General features: G+C 38.2%; 1 protein-coding gene across 3 annotated transcripts in view; it reads right to left on the bottom strand.

Annotated features, from left to right (window-relative positions):
- kat80 (katanin 80) overlaps window positions 1-24,682 on the bottom strand; it is a 60,696-nt gene that overhangs the window by 16,049 nt on the left and 19,965 nt on the right. For all 3 annotated transcript variants that reach the window (XM_069839021.1, XM_069839023.1, XM_069839022.1), the window contains 5 exons: window positions 19,717-19,990; window positions 17,892-18,234; window positions 16,433-16,600; window positions 12,929-13,005; window positions 10,675-10,749 (listed from right to left, as the gene is read on the bottom strand). In XM_069839021.1, coding sequence (XP_069695122.1) covers window positions 10,675-10,749; window positions 12,929-13,005; window positions 16,433-16,600; window positions 17,892-18,234; window positions 19,717-19,990 — 937 coding nt within the window. The remainder of the gene's footprint in view (window positions 1-10,674; window positions 10,750-12,928; window positions 13,006-16,432; window positions 16,601-17,891; window positions 18,235-19,716; window positions 19,991-24,682) is intronic.

Here is a 24,682-nt window from a genome sequence, read left to right as displayed (position 1 = left end):
GAATCCACTTCTTCAATTACGCTCTGCCTCCAGATTTTAACCTACCGCTTGTAGCCATACAGAAACAAACAGAGAAGTTTTTCTCTATTACGCAGTAGTGTTAGGGCTTATATCAATTCATGAAATTTTTGCACTTTTGGCCCTCTTCTTCCCAAGGTGCGATATTCGTAATTACTAAATAGGGACAAAGCTTTATCGCTCAGTGTCAAATATCCATCCGGTTTCTTTCTTTTCTTTTTTCTTTTTTCAGGACATAACCAGTGTGTTTAATTTTTTCTATTTTATTGGGTTATTTTACGACGCTGTATCAACATCTAGGGGGCGGCCGGGTAGCTCAGTTGGTAGAGCAGCTGGCTACGGACTGAAAGGTCCGGGGTTCGATCCCAGGTGGTGACAGGATTTTTTCTCGTTGCCAAACTTTCAGAACGGCCCCGAGGTTCACTCAGCCTCCTATAAAATTGAGTACCGGGTCTTTCCCGGGGGTAAAAGGCGGTCAGAGCGTGGTGCCGACCACACCACCTCATTCTAGTGCCGAGGTCATGGAAAGCATGGGGCTCTACCTCCATGCCCCCCAAGTGCCTTCATGGCATGTTACGGGGATACCTTTACCTTTTACCTTTTATCAACATCTAGGTTATTTAGCGTCTGAATGAAATGAAGGTGATAATGCCGGTGAAATGAGTCCGGAGTCCAGCACCGAAAGTTACCCAGCATTTGCTCATATTGGGTTGAGGGAAAACCCCGGAAAAAACCTCAACCAGGTAACTTTCCCCGACCGGGATTCGAACCCGGGCCACCTGGTTTCGCGGCCAGACGCGCTGATCGTTACTTCACAGGTGTGGACTGTATTTAATTTAGACTGACGTCTCGGCTACGTATGAAATTTAAATATTATGTTCAAAATTTAGAGTTTGACAACCACTAGCAACTAGGAATTTCACAGCAAATCCAGCATGAAATCATAAAATAATCGGCACACAAGACAGAGCGTATATTTTGAAACGAGACGAATTCCAGTCCACACGCCTCTGAATACAGACAGAAATATTACACGACTTCATTTCTCCCTTTTCTAAGGGCTGCCAGATGGACACGCGCACAGCTGACAGTCGGCCCGCGGACCGAGGCGGGCCAATTACGGGGCTCCCAGCGCCTGGCTAATTCCGCAACCCTTTCTACGCCTGTGACGTAGTAAGCGGCAGCATCTGGGTCCAGTTTCCATTGTGACTAAGCGAGCAGTTCATAACACGTGCGGCTCTTTGACCAGCGAATTTCTCGCTTCTCGTTATTCATACGCTTTTTGAATGCTTGATCAGTCTCCATGGGAACCAAGGCCCTCGTTTACACTGTCTCCATCATTTAACGCTTTCCTAAATGATGTTCTACGAAATAACTTCTGTAACGAGATATTCAGTCGCGTAGAATTTTCAAGCGCACCAGTGGCGACTCCTCCATGAAGGATATGAGGATGAAACTACAGTTTAATTTCGTGCCTCTGAGGGTAGAAAACATTTTAATTACAGATTTTATTTTAATGCGTCCCGTCGTAATAATTTTCTTCAAACTTCCATTTTGTCGTGAGTTGTCGCCACTGCACATCTCAGACCTTAGGAATACTTTCCGAGGAACCAGCGAATAGGGATTATAAAGAATGGACACTGAGCGAATTTTCCTGTGTTTTGTTTCTCTGTGCGCCAGCGTTTAGTTCTACTTTCAAGCAGTAGAGGTTAGTGTAATCGAGCTTAGGCTAAGATAATAATTGAGTATAGAGTTGAGACACAGGATCCAAACATCGCCTACCTTATTGCATAATCCAGTAACGCTTTGCTTGAAATAAATTCAAGTTAACAGCTTTTCCTTATTTCTCAGTGACGAACTAGTTGTAATAATAATTGTTTATATTTGAGATATAATAAATTATATTATAAAATAATACAATACATTATAAAATTATGTATCAAATTCGTTTGATATTTGTATATAATATAATATAGGTATATGGTTTTACTTCTCATAAGAGTTTTGTTTTTCCATTTTCAGCGCTATCAAATCCTTACATATTTTAATTGTTGTTGGGGTCAACGTCTCAACTCTCATTATAAAGGAACTCTAGAGTCTAGACATTACAGTTAATGACGGATTTATTATTTTATGGATCCAATTTATTTTGAGTACATAATGTACCTAGATGTATTAATTGTATGTGTTATATTTCCGCTGTGTCGACTGCTAGCTGGTGTGATGTCAGCGCCAACTCTAGGGAGAAAGCAGAATCTCACGCTCTAGCTGGCTTGAAGGTCATTGAAATCAGTCCGGCTACATCAAAGGTACCGACGCGAAGTGTCCATTCTTTATAATCCCTATTCGCTGGAGGAACCATCCAAATATCTTACAGCAAACGGTTTTTTCTAGCAGTGAAGTTACGGACAGGGGGAGTGCGGAGGGCGGGATATGGCTTGACTTAAACCGCGTTTGAGGATATGACCGTGTATCCTAATACTACGACCCTTTTGCTTGGTGGTGGTGTGGAAACCCTGTCAGAGACTACAATACGGATTTTCAAGTACCCTTGTAACCTCCTTAAATGCAGTTCATTGGTCATTTTAAAAGAATAAATAAACGAAATAATAAATAATTTAAAATGACATAATATAAAAAATAAAATGAATAAAAACCAAAATTACATAAAAATAAATAAAATAAGCTATAATAAAACACAAGAATTAACAGGACTTTCAGCTGATAGGACTGCCGAAAAAATATCTGAAGTTGTATTTGATCATTTAGAAGAATTTAACTGTAGCAAGAAATTAATTGCGCATGCTCTATTTTATTATTATTATTATTATTACTATTATTATTATTATTATTATTATTAGTTCCTGTCTTGGTCATCAGTCGTCAATCTCATATCCTACAAACAAAAAATATCACGAGTCGCCGCTGAAGCACACAATATCCTGTCGGCAGGGTGAGAAAATACAAAGTATTCAGAAGCAACAGCAACTTACGGTAAAGTAATTTTCAATTTTGAATTCCAGAAAATGGATACTGTAATACAGATTTTGTGCCATCGTAAGACATTGTACAAAATAAGGTCACTATAGTCCCGTCGCTCTAATTTCCGGCAGCCAATCGCGTTGCAGGTCAGCTACATTTAAACGTGTGCGTCTTGTGATTCGCTGATTCATTTCTTAAGGCTCGATAAATACTTAATATAATCGCCCGCCATTTTAGCTCTTTCGTTGGCGTTCGCAGAAAGCACACGAAGACGTTATTTGCCGCTCAATTATTTGCTGAATTACATTGCGTTTGATTTATTGTCATAGGAGCTACGACATAATGTTTAACGGTGAGGCAAATAGATTCCTCGTATGGTAGCTCGGCAACGTAAGAACAAAAATGGGAACGATACTACCTACCTAGACTTTATAGAGCCTTCACTTCCTAAGACGTAAGCAAAGAGGCGGAGTCACGCCGGAAATAACAGCGTCGAGACTATACATTCCCCAGCATTAAAAAAAAAATGAACGAAAAATGATAGTAGATATTAAAGGAAAAAAAAAACTATGAAATGTCTCTAATAATACGGACATAAAAAAATCATGAAACCACTACAATCATTTGTACTCACCGTGTATTTTGCCATAGATCTCACAGGATGAGTCGGGAAACGAATTAGATACCTTCTGCAAGAAGATATCTGACTGCTATGGTTGGATCTCAAAATGAATCCTACACTTGTTCATAAGGGAATTTATAGAAAGAATGATTCGGGCTTCCGGTTTGTTTTTTCCCCTTTTTCATCCAAGAATTTCTATGTAGGCCTAATAGTTACATTATTCTGACAGGAACCGATAACTGCCGAGTTTTGTAGAAATTAGCCGAATGGAGGTACATTCAGCCAGCTGCACACACAGCCACCTGGCGGGGAAGGGTGGAACGTGATAATTGCTAGCGAGAGGAAACTTGCCATTAGTGTCCATAAAGCCGTGTCACGCAACAATAACAAGCGTGGGTGGGGCGCAATGATACGGCCCAACACGTCACAACTGTAGAGGGACTCGGAACACACAAAACTACGCCCCAGATGACATGCCGATATCTTCAAGAAAGAGGGTCTCAAACATTGCCTCGTGAAAGCACTCAAATTGCTTTCGAATACAGCAAAATTAACTATTCTTGCGCTCGTGTGAAGTATACAAGAATTCTATTGGATTGGAGCGTAAATTCGTAGCGTTTTTCTGTACTAACATTCATCTGCTGTCATGTTTCCATAACAACCAAGTAGCCTATTTATTTACGCTACGCACCAATCCATTATATTGTTTTAAATTGGCGAAAAAAAAAGAAGAGAGTTCTAGATGTGACAAACTCGCCCTTGCTTTAAAGACGTCCATTTCAACATCGACAAAATATGAAACAAAACGATAAGTAGGGACATCCAATTTTCGCCAATAATTTTTTTATGAATTTCTCCTAATTGACTGAGAGAGTTACAATTTTTATAGGTATGAACAAGACTAATTCTGTACACATGTTTTGCGAACGTTATTTGTTATTTATTTTTGTTCATTTTCCCGTTTTTTTTTAGAGTTGAAATTTGGGTTAATTGTAATTTTTTTTACGAATATCGCTGAATCGTACATTCATCGTCAAGAAATTCCATTATTTTATTTTCGATAATCAAATATTCAAAATAATTACGAGCATGTTTTTATCATGTGGAAAGCATGGCTGGTCATCTGTGAAAAACTAAAATCTGTGTGTCGCGCATGCGCAATTCTAAAGGCCCATTCACAACGAAAATTAAACATAACCGTAACATAAACACAGTTCGAATCCCGGTCGGGGCAAGTTACCTGGTTGAGATTTTTTCCGGGGTTTTCCCTCAATCCAATACGAGCAAATGCTGGGTAACTTTCGGTGCTGGGCCCCGGACTCATTTCACCGGCATTATCACCTTCATTTCATTCAGACGCTAAATAACCTAGATCTTGATACAGCGTCGTAAAATAACCCAATAAAAAAAAACATAAACACAGAAGTTTGCGGCCAGGCTACCAAACGGGATCATTCACAATGATTCACATAAACATTGACATAAACATTACCGTAAGACGTTAACATGAAAGTTTGCAAACTCCAAACTTTCATGCTTATGCTTACGTGATTTGCAAACAGAACACAATCGTGGAGCACTGAAGTATACGACAGAATATGAGGAAATGGCGTCGTTGTTATGTTTCCATGGTTACCAAGTGTGTTTTCTGTTATGTTTATGTTCCCATCGTGAATGATGGTATGACTTCTCGATTTTATCGTAACGTTTATATACTTAAGTTAACGCTTACTTTATGTTAAATTTTCATTGTGAATGAGCCTTAATACACACTAGCACAATAAGATGTGTGGAAGATTTTCTGCAAGAGTACGCAATGAGGACTAAGGAATAATATATTTTGATAATTCGGCAGCCAAGTGGTCTGTCATTGTATACAAATGAAAATATCCCAATGTCTTTTTTTATATTCACGTGACACTTTTCTCCATCTAGAATGTAACTGGTTTGCTCATCAAGTCCTACGTTTTCCCCCCAGCGGAAATTCTCTCCGGATTAAATTTGAAACTCGTAGGCCTATGAAGATATTCTGACTTCACATCCTACTAGCAACTATTTTGTCTAGGATAATTCTATGTCTCCAAAAACTTTTCTTTTGAGCCCATGACGAATATATTAATTATATAAAAAAACAATCACAGCACCTGGCATAAGAGATGTGCAACTGTACTACAAATATTATTATCGATCGTAACAACCTCTGCAGTCCACACCTGTGGAGTAACGGCTAGCGCGTCTGGCCGCAAAACCAGGTGGCCCGGGTTCGATTCCCGGTCGGGGCAAGTTACCTGGTTGAGGTTTTTTCCGGGGTTTTCCCTCAACCCAATATGAGCAAATGCTGGGTAACTTTCGGCGCTGGACCCTGGACTCATTTCACCGACATCATCACCTTCATCTCATCCAGACGCTAAATAACCTAAGATGTTGATAAAGCGTCGTAAAATAACCTACTAAAAAAAACCTCTACTCTACACTTCACGTTGCAACCTAACGTTCGATATGCCGGTAGTAGGACAGATTTTATGGAAGCTCCAATTTGATAGCAATACACGGCAAGTTGTACTACAAGGCCATACATGTTGCAATTATCGTTCAAACACCAAACTTAGCATAATATTGTACAACGGATTGGAGAGCCGATCATTATTTCTGTGGGCGTTTAACTCTCAAAACTGAACTCTGGGAATATGTAATGAGAAAGTTCGAAATTGGGGGGGGGGGGGAAGAAAAAAACAACAGACGGCCACAGGCACCTTACAGACCTGTTAAGTTTTCCATAGGCCACACATCTTAAGACGAAACAGATAAAACAAGGAAGAAATGAAATAACGAACGGTGTGGATCAGGTTCCGGCATAGCTCAGTTGGTTAAGAGCACTCAGCTGAGGGGTCCTGGGTTCGATTCCCAGTGTCGGAACGAATTTTTCTCCGATAATAGTTTATATGTGATAACTATATAAATCAATGAATACACAATATTCAATGCAGAGGATGGTGAGGTCCACAAGAATATACAGGGTGAACCGATCGAATGTACCTAATTTCAATTGCATGTGACTGGTAAACGGTTGAAGATAGAAACCTACAGTAACGTTTATATGAAATGAAAACTCAACAAGTTTCGATATGCATATCACCATATCTCTACGTGAGCTCCAGCTGTCACTGTGACGATATCGAGGCGATGAACGATTTCTTGCCAAGCACGTTGGAGCATGCTTTCTGGAATGCTCTCAATAGCCTCTATGATGCACTCCCGAAGATCACGAAGGTCTCTGACTGGGGTGGCATACACTTTATCTTTGACGTAGCCCCAGAGAAAGAAATCGAGCTGTGTTAAATCCGGAGATCTCGGGGGCCAAGCAACCGGTCCTCCCCTACCAATCCAACGACCAGGGAACACGTTGTCTAAAGTCGTACGAACGTCATTGAACCAGTGTGGAGGAGCGCCATCTTGCTGGAAAAGAATGTTAGGCTGGAGGTGTTGAATTTGTGGAAAGAACTGCTCCAGCAGGTCAAGATATGTGGTACCACACACAGTTTTCCCGCGAAGCTCTTCTTAATGACTTAAATGGACTTCGCTCATACATGGCTTGAACATTTGCAACCATTTCGTCATATGTTCTACGACCACCACCATGCTTCTTCAACACCGATCCTGTAGCTAAAAATGTATCGTGCCACTTCTTAATGCTTTTAGCACTTGAAGCATCATGGTTAAACACTCGCCGATACTCTCTTCGAACTTTAACAATTGATTTAAACTCCGCATACCACAACACAATTTGCGCTTTCGTCTGCGGTATCGCTATTTTGACAATCGATACAATCTATGAAAAGAAACAGTGTCTGCGCACCATCTACCAACAGGATTCGAAATTTGTTGAGTTTTCCTTTCATGTAAATGTTACCATAAGATTCTATCTTCAATCGTTCATCAGTCACATACAATTGAAATTAGGTACATTCGAGCGGTCCGCCTGTATAGAAGTTATTTTTATTTCTGCTATAAAAATCGCTCAATAATCAATTATTTATACACAGTATCTGGAAAGTTGGTCAAAATCACTCTTGATGAATGACAAGTCATAAGGAGAGTGACCTCCCTTACCCTCATATGGCAAACTGCAGTCACTTTACAGTTCACTAATTGGCAGATGACTTGATTCACACTATTTGCAACACCATATCAACTAATAAATACACACTGGGCTATATTTTGTATTATAAGCAACATACAACTTTCTCCATTCAAACAACAATAAATATCTCTACACTCTTATCATCACTGCCAACTTCTAAAAAGATACCATCGAATTTTTTTCACAGATGCATTTCATAGTTATAAAAAAATTAGTAAAATATGTAGAAAGTTTCCTAAATTTTCCTTACGTCTGCTTTCTTCAGTTTCTTAATATGGCAGTTTTGCAAATTTATTTAGTTAATGGAATCACTTATTTTGTCCACTTTCAATTCTCAACACAGAGAAAATTGCGTACATCAGCATTAGCAGTATATGTGGTGTTAAAAAACCATAATATAGAGAGAAGCATTCAGTGGAAGTAAATTAAAATATAGTGCCATGTTACTTATTAAAATTAACATCAAATAAATGACAAAATATGCCTGATAAAGACAATTACAGTGAATTGTTTTGTTGTAATATTACATTTACATCTTATGTTCAAAATTATCTTATGGTTGGCAATTCTGATATTCAGAGGCAACAGTTCATGGTAATAATTATTTTAAAAATTCGCGTTAATTTTTTTTAATTGGTGATGTTTCATGTTGAAAATTACACAAACATTTGGATTAATTTCGCACTTATTTTCGGATAAAATTAATGAGTAATGACTGAAATAAAAGTTCAAAAAATATGGTGTACTGATTAAGTTTACAGCAAAGTAAGATAACAGTGATGTTCATGCTTCTTCCAAGTCTTTCTCGTAATGTAATATTTATACATAGCATTATTAGTACTTACAACATTCGCCTACTTACAAATTACTTTTAAGGAACCCGGATGTTCATTGCCGCCCTCACATAAGCCTGTCATCAATCCCTATCTTATTAATTAATCATGATTTATTTAACGACGCTCGCAACTGCAGAGGTTACATCAGCGTCACTGGTGCGCGGAATTTTGTCCCGCAGGAGTTCTTTTACATGTCAGTAAATCTACTGACATGAGCCTGACGCTTTTAAACACACTTAAATGCCATCGACCTCGGCTGGAATCGAACCCGCAACCTCGAGCACAGAAGGTCAGTGCTATACAAACTACGCTACCGTGGGCAAGTCCCTATCCTGAGCAAGAATAATCCATTCTCTATCATTATATCCCTCCTCCCTCAAATCCATTTTAATATTATTCTCTCATCTACATCTCGGCCTCCCTAAAGGTCTTTTTCCCCTCAGGTCTTCCAACTGATACTCCACATGCATTTCTGAATTCACCCATACGTGCTACATGCCCTGCCCATCTCAAACATCTGGATTTAATGTTCCTAATTATGTCAGGTGAAGAATACAATGCGTGCAGTTCTGTGTTGTGTAACTTTCTCCATTCTCCTGTAACTTCATCTTGCTTAGCCCCAAATATTTTCCTAAGAACCTTATTCTCAAACATCCTTAATCTCTGTTCCTCTCTCAAGGTGAGAGTCCAAGTTTCACAACCATACAGAACAACTGGTAATATAATTGTTTTATAAATTCTTTCAGTTGTTTAAAATCAGACTAGATGATAGAAGCTTTTCAACCGAAAAATAGCAGACATTTCTCGTATTTACTCTGCGTTTAATTTCCTCAATATGTCATAAAATCCATGTTCTTCATATTGTTCAACACAGAAAGTCAGGCTAATTTCAATAATCTTTCCCGTGTTTAATACTTAACCCTTAAAAGCCAGAAGACTTATACCACTATTGCACGCAAATATCTCTTAACCAGGGATTCGTATACCTGCATAATCGGGTAAATTCATGTTGGATTTGTTAGCCGAGCGGTTTAAGACGCACAAGATATGTCCTTCCAGCATATCGTGCCTAAGTTCGCAGGTTCGCGTCCTGGCCACTGCAGTCAATTGAGCCTGTGGTAAAGGATGGTGAGAGCCCATGTAAAACAATCGGTGTAATGGTACACATGGAAGCTGATGGGGCTTCAGTTGACAGCAGCTGAAATGATTTTGCTCCTTTCTTAGGAGAGGGGGGGGGGGAACATTACAAAAAAAAAATTTATTGTTTTAATCAAATGCAATGTCCTTAACGTTATATAAAATTACAGAATGTCAACGAATTTTATATATAACATATTATATCACGTCATGGTCATAATACTAGCTGGCCAGTATAATGGATGCACGACTCCTAAGGGTTAATACCGAAAATATTACTACTAAACCACTAATCAGTTGCACAACTCTCTGGTTAATAAAACATCTTTCTTCAAAGGATCGCAGGTCAAGAATCTCGATAGTAAAATTCCGTAATATTGGCAAAAGTACCGTTCATCCCAAGCCTGAAAGTAACCGTCCCTTGTAAGTTCCTTTTACAAAAGTAACAGCAGGCAGCGAAATTCCAAAAAATAATATCTGTCCCCATTCAAGTTAACTCTCGAGCAGCAGAGAAATCTACTAACAGCTTTATTTAAGTGTTGTCGCAACAATTGAAATACCGGCCTACAGCTTTAATTATTCCTTCATCAGACTTCTTAAATTCCGTTATTTCAGTCTCTGGCTTCATCGCATCAAGTTATGAATGTCTAATGCAAGTTACATTTGTAAGGTGCTGCTTATTTTTGCAACTTGTAACAAATGTTCATTTCTTCCATCAAAAATGAAAAATCATACAGAGATTTCACATTCGTCACTAGAAAACAGGCAGAATTCTAAAATATTTGCAAAAAAAATAATATCGTAAACCACTTCAAAGCTATGACGAATACATATAACAACATGGATTTTGAACAATAAAATAACTTTTCATTTATTGCTAATAACAAAAACTCTTGTCTTTGCTGATACTCATGCAAGAATTAGAATTCTGTACTCACATCTCGTATTTACTCTGGATGAGATCATAGATTGGAGGCAGGAGAGCAACACACAAGTCAAGATTCCAGATGGATCTGAAAGGACAATCACAGAGCACTGTGTTTACACATACCGTACAGTAGCAACTAAGCATGAACACAACAAATCAGAGACAAAACTGGTAAAGGAGATTAGTAGTGGAAGTAGTAGTGGTAACAGGACAGCGAAAATATATTCATACAACGATTACCGATATAATAATACCCTCTATAATGTTAAAATATTGCAGTCCTAGCATCAATTCCGATACGTACAATTGCATTTTTTTTCTATAATATTTTGGTTTTTATGGTAACAAATCCTAATGTTCATCACAATTTATTAAATAGTATAAATTCTTAAATTATAGTTGCGACACTGTTATTCCCGGCGTGACTCCTCTTTGCTTACGTCTTAGGAAGTGAAGGCTCTATAAAGTCTAGGTAGGTAGTATCGTTCGCCATTTTTGTTCTTTCGTTGCCGTTACCAGACGAGGGATCTATTTGCCACACCGTTAAACATTATTATGTCGTAGCGCCTATGATAAGAAATCAAACGCACTATAATTCAGCAAGTAACTGAGCGGCAAATAACGTCCTCGTGTGCTTTCTGCGAACGCCAACGAAAGAGCCAAAATGGCGAGCGATTATATATAAGTATTTATCCAGCCTTAGAAAATGCTTAACTTCTTCATCAGCGAAGCACAAAACGCACACGTTTAAATGTAGCCGACCTGCAACGTGATTGGCTGCTGGAAATTAGAGCGACGGGACTATAATAATTCATTCATTCAAAGTGTTCTGCCCAAGGGCAGGTCTTTCACTGCAAACTCAGCACTCTCCAGTCTTTCCTATTACCCGCCTTCATCTTAATCTCTGCATATGTTCCAAATATCTTAATGTCGTCTATCATCTGACATTTTCTTCTGCCCTGAACTTTTCTTCTGTTCACCATTCCTTCCAGTGTATCCTTCAGTTGGCAGTTTCTTCTCAGCCAGTGACCCATCCTCTTCCTGATCAGTTTCAGCAACATTCTTTCTTCTTCCACTCTTTCCAACACAGCTTCGTTTCTCATCCTGTTTGTCCACTTCACACATTCCATTCTTCTCCATATCCACATTTCAAATGCTTCTAGTTGCTTCTCTTCACTTCGTCATAATGTTAATGTTTCTACCCCATACAATGCTACACTCCACGCAAAGCACTTCACCAGTTAAAAGCTTAATTAATGTACATCAATTATATAGGAGTGGTTCGTTATACAGTATACTGTACTTTCCAAATAGCATGCTTTACTTTTTCTTTGCAAATTCTCGTAACAATAAATTCCTCTATAACAATATTTTTGTCTGGTCCACGTGATTTCGTTGTATCGAGATTTCACTATAGTAGTAATCTATTTAATGATGCTTTCAACTGCGAGGTTATTCAGTGTCAATACAAAACAATATTGTTTTCTTGTTCAGGAAATCATTCCACATTAAGTTTTTAATTTAATAAAACACTTATAAAGTATTTATTTGTGTGTTGATACAGTTGACAATATGAATGAAACATGATTTCATATACCTTTCCTCAATTAATGTGTGTACATATAAAATTTTCTGTGAAAAGTGTATATGTCCAAATGTTTTTTTTCCAAGAAAACATATAAAAAGAGTACAGTAAAACTTTTTACCATATGAGATACCTACATAAATCACATATCGAATTAAATATTGTATGAGAAACGTGAGGGAGTTGTTTTTTTTTTTTTTTTTTTCCCCCCCCCCTGAAAAATTAATATTTTGGACTTCTCTGGTTTTAGCTGTCAACCCTTCAATTACAAACAAATACAGTAAAATTTCCAAGATAATTATAATGTTAAAAGAATGTCACTTTTTGTCTATGTTCCACAATGTCACAGGAAATGCACAATTCGGATATAAATCTGCACTCTACTGACAATTATTCTGTATCCAATTTACTTGTCCACGCCTGTGGAGTAACGGTCAGTGCATCTCGCCGCGAAACCAGGTGGCCCGGGTTCGAATCCCGGTCGGGGCAAGTTACCTGGTTGAGGTTTTTTCCGGGGTTTTCCCTCAACCTAATACGAGCAAATGCTGGGTAACTTTCGGTGCTGGACCAGACTCATTTCACCGGCATTATCACCTTCATTTCATACAGACGCTAAATAACCTAGATGTTGATACAGCGTCGTAAAATAACCCAATAAAAATAAAAACATTATACTTACGGCCGCAACATGATCACACCCAGGAGGTCCACAACAACAGCCAAATCATTCATGGCCACTGCAGAGTCTACAGCCGCCTAAAGAAGAAAAAAAAAATGTTATTACAATACAGAAGAAATTTATTAATCATATCAATACAACAACAATTAGGCCTACATAACTAAGCCGTGAAAGTTGTAAGGCTCTTTTTAATTTTTCTTTATTAATGTATAGCTAATTGGTGATGTATGCAATGGAGGGGGGAAAGGAACTGACCACTCTACCCCATTATCTCCTGGCCTAGTTGCCTCATAAGTGGTGCCTTGCTGGTAACACTTGTGAGGTTCAGACCTGTCTTCGGACAGTTGACTAAACAACAACAATGATATTATTGTTTTGATCGTGGTGATGGTGATGATGATGATGATGATGATGGTGGTGGTGGTGGTGGTGGTGGCGGCAGCATAAGCAGCAGCACCACTATCACCATCACTTCCAGGAGTTTTAATGATCTCACAGTGGCCTTCACAACTTTTGCAATGATTAATATTTGAGGAGAAAAATTCGCTCCGGTGCTGGGGATCAAATCCGGGTCCTTGGTTCTACGTACCAAGCGCTCTGACCACTGAGCTATGCCGAATTCAATCCACAGCACCGGACCGAACTATCCTCCTACAGTGTCCATTTTGTGGCCTGTTTGGTCCGGTGCTGTGGATTGAATTCGGCGTAGCTCAGTGGTCAGAGTGCTTGGTACGTAGAATCAAGGACCCGGGTTCGATCCCCGGTGCCGGAGCGAATTCTTCTCCTCAAATATTAATTGTCACTATAACAGATATATTCTGTTGGACCAATTAATAACATCTTTAATAAATTTTGCAATGATGCTGAGACTAGATATCCCCCAGTTTGAGTATTACAAATAAACAGTACTACAGAATGTACTGGGACGTGTGCGAAGAAGAGAACTTTTGTGAGCAAATTACAAGTAAATTGCTTTGGGCCTTCTTATCCAGGAACATTGCTCTGAGTTGGGTTAGAGTCCACAACTTCAGATGCAATGGCAAGCATGGTAACCATTAGACACTGGATGTGACTACTTAAGCAAATTGGTGGCAGCAACAGTAATATGCGTTACAAGAGCGGTATGTTGAAGTTTTCATGTTCGAGGAAAAGATTGAAAAAGCGAAACGTAGTTGAGCTTTTTTAATTTCCGAGAATTCAAAGAAAACATACCGCTCGTGTATCGTACATTATTTTGTGCGAAGATCGTTTATTACATACCTGAAAGAGGAATTTCTAATTAGTTGCAATGAAATCTCCATCTTGGTTTCTGTTCAATGACGGCAAATTTGCAAAAAAAAAAAAAAAAAAATATATCTTCAACATTGTTGCTTTAAAATGTTTTCTGTGTTTACTATACTCCAGCAGGCCGTGATAAACGTCTGTCTTTTTTTTCCCCCAGTCTATAAATGCGAACTTAAAACAAACTGTAAGGTTATGTAATGATTTAGAGCTTACTTAATTTTTGCAAATATTTAAAAACAATAATTAACAGTGCAATTTAGGTGAAATTGCAGTGATAAGTTTCCAATTTATAATTATTACTATATTGAACGTCTCTAAAAATAATATGTTAAAAGCCTAAAGCAGTAAAATGAATATGTCACTTAAGCGGTGAGAAGAGGGAAATTGTTATGTGTGTTAGGTTGGGAATACTGAAAGTGGAATTTCAGACTTACCGTGGATTGGTTTTGTGCGGAAACCAAGCAAATACGCACGATCTCGCACAAAATATTTTATAGTCACTTGTTTCTCATAAGTAGAGACAGGATTTCCATGCAAATGCATGTTTTTATAAGCTTGCTACAGCTCAAACTTTGTAAATATCTGTTTCATGGCTTAGTAATTCGAAATATGTATACTTTTTCCGTGCATATTTGCATGTTTTGATCTTTTTAGTGGCAAATTCATGCATAATGCATATCTTTTAGATTGTAAGTTTAATAATGCATATTTTCAGGTTTATGTTGCATATTACGTCCATTTTTATAGTTTCATTGCATATTTTATATTAAATCGCATGATACTGCATTTTATAAATGGTGTTACTTGCTGTCTCTTCTCACTTTATAGATCTCTTGGATATGGAACAACAAGTTTTGATGGAGAAATCATTGCAATACGTGAAAGTCTCAGGAATCTTTTATGCCACATCAATAAATTTAAGAATGCAGTTATATTGTCAGACTCCAAAGCAGCTATTCTATCAATAGTCTCTAAACACACACCTTCATCTCAAACAGCAGAAATAACTAAAATGCTCTCTCAATTAATATCACTCAGTAAAAGAATTGTATTCCAATGGATACCATCCCATTGTGGAATCCTGGGAAACGAGAATGCAGATGCTTCAGCAAAGAAGGGCAGCACTGCTACTTACAGACCTGTTACTAAATCTACGTATTACTCTGTGAAAAGATTTATTAAATCTACATACTTAGACTTCAACAAACAAAATTTGATAACACAATCCCAAGGGGAAAAAATGGAACTCTCTGCATCATAATCCACAGTTAATTCCCGATTTACCACGAAAATCGTCTGTAGCTGCATTTAGATTGGCAACAGGCCATGATTGTTTGGCCAAACACCTGCATAGAATTGGAATATATCAGTCCCCTAACTGCCCATTGTGCAACTCAAACCAAGAAATGGATTCGGAACACATCAAAATCTGTGCTTCAGTGGCTGACTATGATAACATCTTTGAAAAATATTGGAGTGCAAGAGGTCAAATGACTTTATTGTCAAACGCCTGGCATTAGAAAACAACAACATATGTACTGAAAAATATAAGTGAAATGCTAACGGTTTGCAGGGTTTCTACCTGAGGACTTTGAACCTTACCAGCTAATCCTCTCACTGTACTGTCACACTGAAATTCCACACTCCTGTTCTATACAAGTCTTACCCTGAAGACAAAATCACTATTAGAAGGATGCCTCTTCTGCTCCCTCCCATACTTTGTAGCCTGGCGACAATATCACTAACATGCTTCCCCTAACATGCCTTTAATTTGGACAGGCAGATAGGTAGGTCTGTAGTAGGCTACATGTACAGGTGTTTTGTGAATTAGCTACTGTATTTGTGTTCTGTGGTGATCTGTGAAGCGTTGTAATGCACCTGATTAAATGCTCGAGAAGAGATCTTGTGGCACAGTGGATCATGGGAAAAGAATAGCTTAGAAATTTGAAAGGATTGTTAGTAGTACATTGTGCCATTCGAAAATAAAATGTAAGTTTCAATTTTGATAGTGCATATTTTCAATGTTTTTTTTTTTCCTTCATTGTGCATATTTGACCATTTGATAGTGCATGAAAATCCAGTCTCTACTCATAAGTTATGTCACATTACACTGGCAGCAACAGAATTACGTTATTATTATTATTATTATTATTATTATTATTATTATTATTATTCCATAGTCAAGATTTAGCTGCAACATAGTAGGAACAATGTCCGTACCTTTAAGTCTTTATTGTGCCACAAGGAATATATGATCTGTAGACTTCTCTGTCGACTGGACAGCACAGTCATCATGGATTCGTGGCCTCTCATCATGGATGACAGCACCTCTGCTTCAGACATGTTGGGAAATGTCTGCTGGTAGCCAAACGTTTTCGAATAGCTTCTCTGTGAACAAAAAAAAAGACAGGGAACACATATTTATTAGCAGATAAGATAGATTAGATAGTTATTAGTTGACGCAATTTGTATCCCTAGTAACTCATAAAATGAATGTTTTTCAAACCTACGTCAGGGATAAGAAAACAACACAACGGAAATTCTAACACGCAAATTAGTTTTGGCTTGTCCTTCGTAATATGAGTATCGGTATTGTATGCAGTTGTGAACTTGTGATTGTCAGGACCATTTGCGAGTGTTTGAAAACAATTAATTTTGTGTGTGTAATATACGAAAACGAGAAGGGCCGATTTTGTCTACAAGCAAATGAATTAAGTTAAGTGCCTGTTACATACATTACTTACTTACTTATGGCTTTTAAGGAACCGGAGGTTCATTGCCGCCCTCACATAAGCCCGCCATCGGTACCTATCCTGAGCAAGATTAATCCATTCTCTATCATCATATCCCACCTCCCTCAAATCCATTTTAATATTATCTTCCCATCTACGTCTCGGCCTCCCAACTAACACTCCATATGCATTTCTGGATTCGCACATACGTGCTACATGCCCTGCCCATCTCAAACGTCTGGATTTAATGTTCCTAATTATGTCAGGTGAAGAATACAATGCGTGCAGCTCTGCGTTATGTAACGTTCTCCATTCTCCTGTAACTTCATCCCTCTTAGCCCCAAATATTTTCCTAAGAACCTCAATCTCTGTTCCTCTTTCAAAGTGAGAGTCCAAGTTTCACAACCATACAGAACAACCGGTAATATAACTGTTTTATAAATTCTAACTTTCAGATTTTTTGACAGCAAACTAGATGACAAAAGCTTCCAACCGAATAATAACAGGCATTTCCCATATTTATTCTGCGTTTAATTTCGTCCCAAGTGTCATTTATATTTGTTACTGTTGCTCCCAGGTATTTGAATTTTTCCACCTCTTCGAAGGATAAATCTTCAATTTTTATAGTTCCATTTCGTACAATATTCTGGTCACAAGACATAATCATATACTTTGTCTTTTCGGGATTTACTTCCAAACATATCGCTTTACTTGCTTCAAGCTGTTGTATATATTATAATAACTTATTGTTAAAAATCCCCTGTTACGGAAATATACGAATAAACAAATAAAAAATAAATAAACAAATACTTATGCTCGAGGCCCTGAAAATTTTTCACTTCAATTTTAAAACCACACGACGTGACTGGATGACACAATAAGATATCAAATGCAGATTTCACATCTTATCTTTGATACTACTAGCATACTGATATAGTGTTACTAACCGGCAGGAAATCCTCCATGTCAAGGCCTGAGGGTTTGTCAGCCGACATGGGCACAAAGTCGTCTTCCTCTTTGTCATCCTTGCCAACGCTAGGCACTGGCGAGATGCTGATCTCCATGGGGTATGACTGAGGCGTGGATGTAGACACAGACACTGCCTTGGGGGCAGTGCTCTTTGCTGTCGTTGGCTTGTTGCTAACAGGGGCTTGTGCTGCAGTGGTAGGTGGACTGCGTAGTTCAGGATTCAGAGACACCAAATTGCGGCTCAGCGAATGTGACCGGGTGTGCGAGGAGTTGGGCCTGTTCAACGCGGGTTCCGATGGGCTGTGACGAATGTTGCTCAATCTGTGAAAAAGAGATAAACAAAAATGTCTTCTACAACAACTAGTTTTTGTTTTCCATGTTTAATCAATCACCATCTCTATTCATCTTTATAATATTCAATGTATATTATTTATTTTCAATAAATTTTTATTGTTTTGATAGCTACCAAATCTTGTCGCAGAATATTCTTTTTTAAAATTTCATTATGTATTTTTTTAACATTAATTTACATTTTCTTTTTTGTTCATTTGAATTGATTAGGATGCCGATATTTTAAATCCAAGATTTGGACGGCTATCATTAAGATGATATTCTATGTCAAGCTTTCTCAACAAATTCAAGTGAAAGGGCTGCAAATGCAATGCAACTTTTTTTCTCTCACAAGGAAGTTTTCTGAAATATATTCAGAAATAGAGAGACTCTGAAGACAGACAGTGTATGTCTATGTTTTAGTTTTTACAAAGTAGCATATGTATACAGGGTGTTCCATTTATCTTGTGCACCTATTATACCTTTTTTGTTCGGATAGGTATTGAAATTTTTGTTTTTGAGCATTATGTTAGAATGAGGCGCTAACATGAGTGTGGAGATTTGGTGCATGTAACTACATTACGGTACAAGATACACGTGACGTCATCAATTTTTCAAATAGTACTACATACTTTAATCATCTTACATTAATTACACACATTAAGACGAGTTCAAAAATGTATCACAATGTCACCTTCCTAATCAGTAACAACAAAACGAAACAAAAACGTACTTCCAATGTGATAATGTTATGCTTTGAGTCACAGAAGATGTTCCAAATGGTGACCATTCACATTAATGCACATTTGAAGGTGTTGCCCGAAAGACTGTATGACTGCCCAACATGTTGCCTGTCGAATGCGTTGCTGCATGTCGTCTGGTGTTGTCAGAATGTTCTAGTACACACTGTCCTTTACAGTTCCTCACGGAAAGAAGTCGAGTAGCGACAGGTCCGGAGAACGTGCAGGCCACTGTACGTGTATTGTGGCGTCGACAGTTGTGGTTTGTTTACATGTTAAGACAGCAAACACACAACACACGACATGTACGGACGACAGTCGTCTTTCATTTTGTGTAAGTTAATGCACAAGATGAATGAGACACCACAACAAACGGCACATTCTGATGGCATTTATTTTGCATTTTGCTGTTGTTATTGATTGGGAAGGTGACACTGTGATACATTTTTTAATTCGTCTTAATGTGTGTAATCAATGTAACATGATTAAAGTATGTAGTGCTATTTGAAAAATTGATGACGTCACGTGTATCTGGTACCATAATGTAGTTACATGCACCAAATCTCTACACTCATGTTAGCCCCTCGTTCTAACATAACTCTCAAGAAACAAAAATTCCAAACAAAAAAATTATAATAGGTGCACAAGATAAATGGGACACCCTGTATAGAACATTGATAGGAAGTTTTATTGCTTCTAACCCTATTTCTTCTACAAGATCCAAGGTAGATACCTGACAGGAAAATCCACTTCTGGAAACGATGGTGGTGGATCCCTGCAAGAACTGAGCTTGCGGATGCTCTTTGCACGTGGAGAGCCTGTGTACTGTGGGGAAGGTTCGTCAGTCACTGGCTCGGCAGGCGGTGAAGGAGGAGTTCTTGCTGGCACAGTCGATGGCAACTGGCGAAATAATGTCTCCCTAAATTCAAGGCTGTTTAGACTATGCGAACTGGCTGGACCATCTGCGTCTGATAGAGGTGGCTGCATCAGCTGAGGCACCGAAGGGTCTGTAACACACAACCACATTGTGTCATTTGACAGAACAATCCCAATTATCATCAATGAGACTGGAAGTTGGTAATTATATTCCTTCATTCAATGCCTGTTCTAAACTACTGAGAGACAATGAGTTTATGTTATAGAGGAAACAGAAAAATAATTGTGGAATCGGATTGGGGGGGGGGGGAAGAAAATAAGCTTATTGAAAGAAAAACTGCCCAACTACATCCCTCAAAGGTCAAACCTCTAATCCTTTGGTGAGAAGCTGCAGCTGAATGATGACGTACAGGACAGCCCAGAAGGATTATTCCAGACGAGATATAATGCAATTCTTAGTATGAACAGAAATAAAATTACATATAGAAAATGAGTGTCACAAATATGACACAATCTTGTTTCCCATCAATTCAGTTCCTTTTTCATTTTCCGAATTTATAACTACAATTTAAGACATATGAATGAAAACTATCACTTATGCACCAAGAACAGAAGATACAATTTTTTGGATTGCGCACAAACACATTTTTTACGTTCCCAAGAATATATTTGATTATTTATAAATTGCACGGCTGAGGTAGGTTATATGAGCAAACAACATCTTTTGTAATACTAATTGCCTTTGTGAAAATTCATCTACACATAACAAGGATCAGCAACTAGTGCCTGTTAATCCTTTTAAAAAAGAGAAACACACTATCCGCAAATTAAAAATTTAGATTAAAATCGCAACTAAAATTATTTGTAACTTCAAATACAATAATTTCTTGGCAAATCCTTCTTTCCACGTGAACTATGATACCACTTCATTTGTCAGTTATTCTACACAATACAAAAAGTCATGAATAAATTCATCTTCTTTGATATGGATTAATATAATCCGTGGCACTACAGCCCTTGAAGGGCCCAGATCAACCAGCTGGCTGCTGGCCTCACGTCCACATGCCGAAGCAGAGGTGGACAATCATACAACCAGAATTGATATATCATGTGGTTAGCACGATAATCCCCCCCAGCTGTTATAGCTGGCTTTCGCAACCGGATTTCACTACTTATCGTAGCTTCCCAAGTGCATCACGATGTTGGGTAGGCACTGGTCCCATACACTGGCCGAAATTTCATGAGAAAATTTCTTCCCCCATGAGGACTCGAACCAGCGTGCATTCCGTAACGCGAGTCCTAGGCAGGATGCCTTAGACCAGATGTCACTTGATATGGATTACTCATATAAAAAATCAGTGGCATCAGAGATGCAGACATGTAGTATAATGTAGTATATGTCATCCAGTTACAGAAATGAAGCTACAGTTGTGTTGGTTTGAATGTTATATTTTTGTTTCGGTTTACAAATGTAGAGTATGGGTCTATGATAAGACAATGAAGTGCATGAAATATATTTTCTCATCATATGATGTGACATATGTGTAGTTTTTCTTGGAAAAGATAAATATGGTTGCTTTCCGCACACCACTCTTTCTTTCGCATTTTAAAAGAACACAGGAGGCCCCAGCGTGAAGGTGAGGAGAGTGGATTTCACTAATTAGGCCCTCTGGACTTCACCGAAATTCACTGCAGGGTTAAATATCAGTTCTATCAGAGTTTTTGACCCAATCAGAGACCAGGAAATTCCAATTAGCCTTTGCCCCCCACCCCTATAAGCAGTAACACGAATTGCTGCCAGGAAGTAAAAATAGCAATGGCAAAGGAAGCTTTTAATAGAAAAAAGGAGCATCGTTTGCAAATCTCTGGGAAAAAAAAAAAACTAAGGAAGAGACTAGTGAAGTGCTTTGTGTGGAGTGTGGCATTGTATAGGGCAGAAACGTGTACATTACGACGAAGTGAAGAAAAGCGACTAGAAGCATTTGAAATATGGATATGGAGAAGAATGGTGTGAAATGGACAGACAGAATAAGAAATGAACTTGTGTTGGAAATAATGGGTGAAGAAAGAATGATGCTGAAACTGATCAGAAAGAGGAAAAAGAATTGGTTGGGTCACTGGCTGAGAAGAAACTGCCTACTGAAGGATGCATTGGAAGGAATGGTGAACAGGAGAAGAGTTCAGGCCAGAAGAAGATATCAGATGATAGACGACATTAAGATATACAGTATATGCTGAGACAAAGAGGAAGGCAGAAAATAGAACAGATTGAAGAATGCTTGGTTTACAGTAAAGACTGTAAGTATGGGGAGAAAAAATTAGTCCCAGCTAACAACAAATTTTTCACTTAATCCATTATAAGTGTCAATTATCACTTCAGTATTGCAGAACGTGCAACTACAAATCAAATAAGAGCTTATACAAGTCTGTAGCTGCTCTGAATGCCTAGATATTACTGAGAGAGGCAGCACGGCACAGCTAATTTGGCACCCTCAAGCCCTTAGTGAGGAGAGTTGGCACCATTAAGTGTGGTCACTCAAGTTACAATGGTTTCTGGCCTAACTACTATTAACATTAGCACTTAGCTGTGGCTAGTGATGTTGTTATAGCAAACATTTGAAATTCTGCCATTTTTTGCTTTGCACGGATCTTGGAACAGATGTCCATATTTGGTGCAGGAAAAGACATAGTCTACATAAAAAATTAATACATTTCAAGTGCATCACTCCCGGATAAATTGATTTATACATACTGAATATGAACAAAATTCACTCAATAGTTTAGGAGCATTCACTGTATAAAGTCAGCAGATAGATAGCATGCCTGGAACACATTTGCAGTATCATAGATGTTGAAAACGTGCGTTTCCATGAAAACTTAGAAATTTATTTATTTTTGTGGCATCGCAACATAATAACACTTTAGCATAATGAGAAAATAAAATACCTCACTCTTTCTGTTTTTATAGGAAGCCTGAATATCATTACAGACGTGCACTATGTAAGAAAATAAAACTCAGTAAATGTTGTACTATTACAGGAATAACATACAATACAACACTCCTCAAAGTACATCAGCACTGTAACAGTGGGAAATATATAAACAGCAGTATAACAAAATTAGAGTGGAAGCTCCAGAAGCTAAAATAGCAATGTACTCAAAGCAAATGTACAATGAAAGATGCAAAACTGTGATTCACTACGTTTGCTTCACATGATGTATGAATCACCTTCAAAGGAAAATAAAAAAATAATAACTATACAGGGTGGAAGTGAAATAATACTGCATACTGAAAGGGACAATAGAGTACACTTAAATGAACAGAAGACCTGTATTACGTTTTGTGATTAAATGCACGGTCAATTAGAAAATTAAGTTGGAAGTTTCAGTAATCTGGCAACATCGCTGCAAACACACTGCTTTTTCTTCTCGTAATACAGATGTAAGAGGTGAACGAACTTAGGTCTGTCTGCCTCAGTGAACTATCTCCCATCTCCCTTTCTGGCTACGACAATGTTGCAAGATGGTAGCATCAGTCAGTGGCTTTAAATTAGTGGGCCGGGTGAAGTTTCTGGTAGCTCAGTTGGTAGAGCATTAGTGCACTAAGCCAACGATCCCGGGATCAATACCCGGCCCTGGAACAATTTTTTCCTTGAATTTATTCAAGTCCAATTCACAGGGAGCTTTACCTGAGAGCTAGATTTGCATAATATACATGTTACTGTAGGTACGTTAATAGAAAACCACAATTGAAGAGTCCACTGCAAGAATGATGGATGTCATTCGGAATGCATTTTGCAGGAGAAGCAATTGAAAGTTTGAAATGCTTAGCGTTCAAAGCTTAACTGTGATTTTCCGATCTTTACTGGACAATGACTATCAGTGTTAATGCCATATAACTCTCTATGTACATTCTATAATGTCATTTGGAATACATTTTGCAGGAGAAGCAATTGAAAGTTTGAAATGCTTAGCGTTCAAAGCTTAACTGTGATTTTCCGATCATTACTGGACAATGACTATCAGTGTTAATGCCATATAACTCTCTATGTACATTCTATATGTCTTAAGCTATGCATTGACATTCTTGGTTCATTTTAGACAATGGATGATGGATGTCATTTGGAATACATTTTGCAGGAGAAGCAATTGAAAGTTTGAAATGCTTAGCGTTCAAAGCTTAACTGTGATTTTCCGATCATTACTGGACAATGACTATCAGTGTTAATGCCATATAACTCTCTATGTACATTCTATATGTCTTAAGCTATGCATTGACATTCTTGGTTCATTTTAGACAAGAAAGTGACATCCATCATTCTTGAGTGGACTCTTCAATTTCAAGTCACACAGAGTTTGTGTGCACTCAATGTGAATTTCTGGCATCTTGTCAGCCCATTCGAGTTATGTGGATAAAAAGGGAAAACTTGAGACAGTGTCGGGTGAAGTTCCTGGGTAGCTCAGTCAGTAGAGTGTTGGTGCACTAAGCCAGAACAATTTTTTCCCTTGAATTTATGTCCACTTCACAGGCAGCTTTACCTGAGAGCTAGATTTGCATAATATACATGTTACTGTAGGTATGTTAATAGAAAACCACAATTTCAAGTCACGCAGAGTTTGTGTGCACTTGATGAGAGTTTCTGGCATCTTGTCAGCCCATTCGAGTTATGTGGATAAAAAGGGAAAAATTGAGACGGTGTCGGATGAAGTTCCTGGGTAGCTCAGTCAGTAGAGTGTTGATGCACTAAGCCAAAGGTCCAGGGATCGATACCCGGCCGCGGAACAATTTTTTCTCTTGGATTTATTCAAGAAATAGGCCAATT

This window comes from Periplaneta americana, chromosome 11 (assembly GCF_040183065.1).
Source record: "Periplaneta americana isolate PAMFEO1 chromosome 11, P.americana_PAMFEO1_priV1, whole genome shotgun sequence".
Classification (NCBI taxonomy): Eukaryota; Metazoa; Arthropoda; class Insecta; order Blattodea; family Blattidae; genus Periplaneta; species Periplaneta americana.
This window is presented reverse-complemented; position numbering and strand designations above follow the sequence as displayed.